This window comes from Diabrotica virgifera, chromosome 9 (assembly GCF_917563875.1).
Source record: "Diabrotica virgifera virgifera chromosome 9, PGI_DIABVI_V3a".
In the NCBI taxonomy this organism is placed as follows: Eukaryota; Metazoa; Arthropoda; class Insecta; order Coleoptera; family Chrysomelidae; genus Diabrotica; species Diabrotica virgifera.
This window is the reverse complement of record NC_065451.1, coordinates 190,567,944-190,575,445: the sequence shown is the minus strand read 5'-3', so window position 1 is coordinate 190,575,445 and position 7,502 is coordinate 190,567,944. Positions and strand designations below refer to the sequence as shown.

Genomic DNA, 7,502 nt, shown 5'->3' with positions numbered 1-7,502 from the left:
TCAGTCAGGCGGCGTTCTGGACTGAGATGTCTTTTGAAGATTCCATATCCCCCTCTTTAAAGACGAAAAAAAAGTTTGGTACAACACAAGAAAATATATTCGTAGTATAATTTTATTGTAGACCTTGACAATTCCCACCGTTATTTCCACAATTGAAACCACCCGTGGTACACCTCCGAAGTTGACCCGTCTAGCACTGCGGCTTGAGGTTTTTTTGGTCATCATCATCTGTCAACCTCTTGCATCCACTGTTGAACATAGGTCTCCTCCATCCTCTTTCACTGTTCTCTATCCTGTGCTTTCTGAATCCAATTTCCTGCTGTTTTTCGTAAGTCGTTTATCCATTTTGTTAGTTTTCTACCTCAGTGTCTTTTGTTTTCCCTAGGTCTCCATTTTAAGATACTTTTGGCCTACCTAAACCAGCTGATATCCATTTTTGTCATACATTCTGTTAATTGGCTTATTTACAGACTTGTGTTGAGCAATTGTCTTGTTACTAAGTAAAGTCGGCTTCATGATCTTTACAACGAATCGTCTATTATATCCGAAAGACTGTGGTACCTTAGGTAATTCGGTTGAGGTGCATGTTCGTCGTGGGGAATTATAAAAAGGCATGGCGGATGATACTAGGGCTTTGACGTTACGCCAATGTTGGAATGTCTTTCTTTCTGTCTGGAAGATTTCATAATTCTCATTGAGTTCGAACCGTACACGAAAAATGCGTGTCCGCAGCCATTTCAGGGCGCTAAAATAGAATCCTTTAGTTACTGAGTGGTTGCCAGAAACATATTCAGAATTTTCCTACGCTTAAATATCCGAATATTGGGACATTGGGACTACTGTATTAGGACACTTGAGAGTGGGAAAATGTCAGATCTCTAGAACATTCTAAGAATCGCCTCTTACAAGGTGGCCGCTGGTTACGTGGCCACATCTACCGTTGTTGCAACCTATGCCCACAAAATGGAGACAACTGGAAAAAGGAGAATTAATGAAGAACTCAAGAAAGAGATGGATAGACACAGTCAATATACAGATCCACATTATTATAACTTCCCTGTAGTCACGGACATACATTTTTTTGTCGCTATTGTACAGTAAGGGAAAAAACCCGAATATAATATGTATCGAAAAAAATGTATATAATTTTAAGTAATTTAGGTTGTTACAAAAGATATTGTTTCTACATACACAAACAAAACGAAGGTTGATTGACGAAGTTTGTTTGTGTAACCTCGCAGAGACTCACGTATAGCTTACTTCCAAAGTCCGAGTTGGAAGAAGAGATAAATAACCCACAGAGGGATTAAATTGAGCATTATAGTATTGTCATTATTCATAGTAAGATTAAGATCGTTACTATGCTAGTGAGCCGTCCTGCGAGAAGGGTGTCCTGAAGGACTACCCCGCGAAACAACATCTTAGTAACCTTATGTTGATGGATGATAGATAGATAGATAGATACGTTTATTGACAATTTTTACATAGTAAACACTACATGTCATGTCACAATATAAATAAGTCACTTTTGTATACATAGGAAATAACTAAGAAATAATACAAGAACACATAATATAACGTGAAAAATAGAAATATAAAAATATAAAAGAAAAACAATTCAATTAGGTGTAATATAGTTTTCATAAAAACGACCACCCTAGGAGCTCAAACAAACAAATTCCTGTATACTATAGAAACAGTGTTCCAGTAGGAAGTGTTTTGCTAATTTATAAAATTGTTTAGAATTCATTGTCTTAATATCAATATTTTTGTTTAGGTTTAAAAAACAATTATACAGATTATAATCTATGGTATTAAGTTGTGTAACACACAATCTGGAATATGGTATAATGATATGACTTTTGTTTCTTGTATTATACTGATGTTGATCAGCATGTGTTTTTACATCTTGTATATTATTATGAACAGTTAACAAAGTTTCAAATATATATATTGAAGGTAAAGGAAGAATGCCATACTTTTTAAACAAGGGTTTACAGCTGGCGCGATATTCCGCTGAGTCAATAATTCGGATTGCTGCTTTTTGAAAAGTGAAAACTTAATATGCATAGGACGAGTTTCCCCAAAGAAGTATGCAATATGTCAGGATACTATGAACCATTCCAAAATAAACTGACTTAAGAATATCTCGACTCACAGAAGTAGCCAACCTGCGCATAGCAAAAATCTGTGAGGCGAGCTTCTTACACAATCCTTCAATATGGTGCGACCAGTTCAACCTTGTATCCATAGTAACACCTAGTAACTTTACTGGTTCAGATGGTTTAACCCATCTATCAGAACTAAATACTATTGTCTGGGTTTTCTGCTCGTTTAACTTAAGTTTGTTACAGTTAAACCAGGATTTAGATTTTTCTAATATTTCCTGACTATAATCAGTTTTACCTCTACATAATAAGGTTGTGTCATCTGCAAAAAGAACACAGTTGGTGTTATCCAAGGCACTTGGTAAATCATTTATATATATCAAGAATAGCAGAGGTATTAAATGCAACGATCTGTGTTCTTCCTGTAAGATATGATTCTAAAAGGTCGTGTATGGTACCCCTTATTCCATAGTATTCCAATTTTGTCAATAGTGTTTGAATATCCACACAATCAAAAGCTTTTGTAAGGTCACACATTAAACCATTAGTAGGTTCACCTGCATCAAGACCGTGAACAATATGTTCTATTACTTCTAATAAAGCTTTAGTTGTTGAGTATTTTTTCTAAAACCAAATTGAGAGCTAGATATAATTGATTTGTTATCCAAATAATTTGCTATACGATCTTTAATTAAGATTTCAAAAATTTTACTTATTGTTGGTACTATGGTAATAGGTCTGTAATTGTCTGATGTTGTAAATCATAAATAAAGTTATAAGTTAGAGTCAGTGTTTTAATTCGACATACCAACCCTGCAACGTATCATGGCAATCTAAACCAACTTAACTTAACTATCAATTAGAAAGAAACGTGGCTCTTTATGACAAATAAAAATCTAAAAACCTTACCATCTAATATGTCTTGTTTCATTTTCGCGATTTCTTTTCTGACTTCTTTGACTATCTCATTTTTAAGACTCTCCATTTCCGTGGGACCGATCGAAAGACCGCCGACTTCGGATAGGCCATTGACTTTTAATATCGTTTCCTCTGAAGCTGATCCGAACCGTTTTCGAACGCCTTTAGGTGACTCGGAACTGAATTTGGAATTGCTCGGCAACGTGTTGGTCTTTTCCCAAATCGCAGCCTTTTTCTCGTCTTCGACGTTATCCGGTACTTTTTTCTCCACCTAAAATGTAAAAATCTAAATAATGTAAACAATGTATACTTAAATAAAAAAAACATGATGACTTCCCTCTTCATAAGAAAGGAAATCACAGGCACGACATATAAAAACCAAATAATCTAACCAACGCACAAGGCAAACTGATTTCAAGCCCGGGAGAACAAAGAAACATGTCAGAAGACTACATTAAGGAACTCTTTTAGAACATCAGAGAACCTCCCACATTAAATAAAGCAAACGACGAAGGTCCGAAATACTGAAGTCCAAACTAGAATATCGTCGTTCTAATCTGTAAACTGCGTAACTCCATAATTCTCTGAAAATGAGTTATTACTCCGATCTGCTTCAAAAAGTCCAGAGGTGTAACCAGGATGATCCTAAGGGGGGGTTAAAACTACTTGATGGTCTCGGGGGGTATGGAATAGTAATCGTGTAAAGCGTATAGAGCTCAAAGTACATCCAAATGGGGGGGGGGGGGGTTATAACCCCCTGGTTACTCCTATGAAAAAGTCCCTACTTATCGTTTAAAGAAGATCGCAGAATGCATATTTTTACCAGATGAGCAAATAGGGACGTCTTCGTATACACCGTATCTCCCTTGCTGCAAAATTTAGTACGAAAAATACGTAATTTGTCATACCACACGACTGACCTATCACTGTTTAGAAAGTGATATTTTCAAGAAAAATTGGTGGTAAGTAATTGGTGATAGGTGTATCTATAAAATATTTCCGTTTTACCATCCTATCTTTTAAAATGGGAGATATGTAGTATTCGCATTAGTCTTTAGAAATATAGTTTTTTGTGTCTCTTGTAAAATTTGGATAAATGGAGTTACGCAGTTTACCGATTAGGCTGACGATATGCTCTAGGTCAACTAAAAAACAACAAATCTGCAGGAAAAGATGAAATACCAGCTGAACTACTGAAGTTAATCAACGAGGAAAACTTAGACCTTTTTCTTGGTCTATTTAATAACATTTACTGCGAAAAAAGAAGAATGTCAAATCATACCAACACTTCCGCCTTAATTCTACTCAATAACATTCTGAAGCTTTCCTTGCGAATCATACAGAAAATAGTAAATAGAAGATGTGACGAGGTCACCGGTCAAGAACAATTTTGCTTCAGGAAAAGCATGGGGACAAGTGAAGCAATATTGTGTCTTCAAACTGGCACAAAGGTGCAAAGATCAACAAGGATACCTTTTTGTCTGTTTTCTAGATTTTTAAAAGGCGTTCGACCGGGTGCAGCTCAGGACCTTGATAGGGAGATTGAACGACATTGGAATCGATAAAACATACTCTCAAATTATAGACGCTATTTATTCGAATCAGACAGCAATCATAAAGACCAATGGTAACACGTCAAGGACAATCGAAATACAACGAGGTGTCAGACAGGGTTGTCTGCTATCACCGATACTGTTTAACGTCTACTGGGAGGTAATATTTGCGAACGCTTTATCACACTCTTCAGAAGGTATCGGGATAACCAGACAAATAGTAAATAACATTATACCGTTATGCAGATGATACTGTTTTAATGACTGATTCGGACCATAGACTCCAGATACTGTCAAATAGGTATAGCTTGAAAACGTAGACCAATGCAAATATCTTGGCTGCTTGTTTAACAATCAACTTTATTATGAACAAGAAATAAAAGCGAAAATAGAATAACCCGACAAGGTTTTATCAAAATGAAAAGCTTATTATGTAACAGTAGAAGAATATCAGTCTTAAATGTCATCTTCTGTATTGCTATGTATGGCCAATACTATTGTATGGAACGGAGGCCTGGGCGCTCTACATAATGCTGATGAATAAGTTAGAAGCCTTTGAACTCTGGCTTTAAAGAAGGATCTTGAAAATACCTTGGACAACCACACCACCAACGATAATGGAGGAGAATAGGCACAGATCAAGTAATCATTTAGTGGCAGATTTAAAGAGAATGGGATCCTGGTAGGCCCCAGATTTCATGGCTTAAAAATATCAGAGACTGGCCCGGCCTTGATTTAATATCTTTGTTTTTATCAATATTTACTTCAAGGTTGGTATTGGGAATATTTAGGAGTAAGGGAGCCCTGCAATAATTGACATGGGGTAGCACCAAAAATTCTAGTAGTAAGAGGAGAGTCGAGTAATTTGTTGAAAGATATTTTCCTAAAACTGTAAGATTTGTTGGCGGTTCAGTAGTTTAAAAGTGGCGATACCAAAACATAAGTCGAATTTTGTTTATATTTTTTCCACTTTGTAGGACAATATAGAGACCAGTTAGACTCTGCAATGAAATTGAAGTAGTACAAATTGTAACTCTATCCAACGAGGGGTATATACAGAAAGGTATTGCAAAGTGCCTGCATATAACCCGATCTGCTATGTCCAAAGTGTTAAAAAGGTATCGCTAAACAGGAAATTACAGAAAAAGATTGGGCCAGGCAAGAAAATGGTGGACGAAGCCAGATGGACGAAATTTCGCCTACAGAAGAGTTGGCGAACGGTATGTCATTTGTACCCTCATACAAAGCGTTAGTTTTGGTGGAGGAGGCATAACTAATGAGGCTTATTGCTTGGAAAAGACACACCGAACTTGTAGCGGTGATTGAGCGAATGACAGCTGATATGTACATTGAAAACATTTTAGATAATGTTTTGCTATTTTTCGACCATATTGGATATGACAGATTCGTGCTAATGACGCACGTCCTCATGTCGCTGGAATAGTGAATGCTTACCCTGATGAGGTACAATTATTTGAAAGATAATATATTGGTCACCATATAGCCCGGATTTAAATCTGATCGAGCATTTGTCACATTTGGAACACTTTTAAGTGTTCAGATATTCTCCGTCGTATTTGGAACAGAAATGCTGTTCTATGGGAGAGCTAAGGATTCCAGCACAAGAAGAATGGAATGTAGTTCGTTAAGTATATATTCAATTTAATTCAGAGTCTGAGTCTTCTAAGATGTTTTCAAGCAGTAGTCAACATTCGAGGAAGAATACTTATTACTTAAAATGCGTTTAATTTGGTTAATTATTGACTTAAAATATTTTCTGTTGAATAATTTTCTTAAAAGAAAGGTGTTTTCTACCATAGTTATTAAATGATATTTCCGATGATTTCAAAATATTCCACATTATTGTCAGTGACTGTATATCTGTAATAAAAAGCGGACTACTTACCGCTGCTCTTCTCCTAGCTAATGTTTTGGCCATTTCGTCCATCATGGAGGCCATACTACCGCCTCCACCTCTTCCTATAGTACCATAATTACTGCTACCGCCACTACTTGTCGAAGATCCACTATTTTCAGTCGGGGGAGGAGTATTCTAAAAAAATACAGTTAAAATGTGATACAGTATTAAAATAAATTATGTATCATAACATAATAGATATAATAAAAACAAAAATTTAGTAAATACCTAATTCTTTATAAAAGGTATATTTATTTAAAAAAACCCTTTCCGGCTAAATCGAGAAAGATTTCGAAATAAATAAACCTACGTGCATAGAAATCGGCCTACTTAAAAATTTGGTCATTTTTGATGACTCGTATTTCCTAAACCTGTTGGCCGATTTAAGTGATTGCTTGAACACGTCATAACCTGATTCTTTAACAATACCACTGTAATAGGTCTGGATCCCGCGTATGAAAAAAAAGTTGATTAATAGCAAGCTGAAACTGTGTTAATAGCTTAAGGGTGTCTAGTCGGATAAACTTTGATATATGGGAACACTGAAACAGGGGCAGTTTTAATTGTGGAACAGGTTAAAAATTTGGAACAGTCAGACCACGAAAACGGCAGATTTATTTTGTCCGAGACAAACAGAGATTAAACTCTCATGCAAAAATCAGACTGCTATTTATCACCAAATGGGCGTTTTAATGAGTGGAACATGTAGAGTATGTCAAATGACAGGAATTATGACAGGTGATAAATAGCTGTCTGATTTTTGCAAGAGAGTTTAATCTCTGTTCGGAGTGTTTAAGTCTGTTCTGTCGGACAAAATAAATGTGCCGTTTTTGTGTTCTGACCGTTCCAAATTTTTAACCTGTTCCACAATTAAAACTGCCCCTGTTCCAGTGTTCCCATATATCAAAGTTTATCCGACTAGATACCCTTAAGCTATTAACAAATTTTCAGCTTGCTATTAATCAACTTTTTTTTCATACGCGGGATCCAGACCTATAATAATGT

At 36.0% G+C, this 7,502-nt stretch overlaps 1 protein-coding gene across 4 annotated transcripts in view; it reads right to left on the bottom strand.

Annotated features, from left to right (window-relative positions):
* The window catches only part of LOC126892898 (protein enabled), a 186,823-nt gene that overhangs the window by 21,184 nt on the left and 158,137 nt on the right, over positions 1–7,502 (bottom strand). For all 4 annotated transcript variants that reach the window (XR_007701040.1, XM_050662731.1, XM_050662730.1 and 1 more), the window contains exons 6-7: positions 6,486–6,632; positions 3,018–3,297 (exon numbers count right to left, since the gene is read on the bottom strand). Coding sequence is in view for 3 of the 4 variants with exons in the window: in XM_050662731.1 (XP_050518688.1) it covers positions 3,018–3,297; positions 6,486–6,632 (427 nt within the window). In the remaining variant the exon portion in view is untranslated. The remainder of the gene's footprint in view (positions 1–3,017; positions 3,298–6,485; positions 6,633–7,502) is intronic.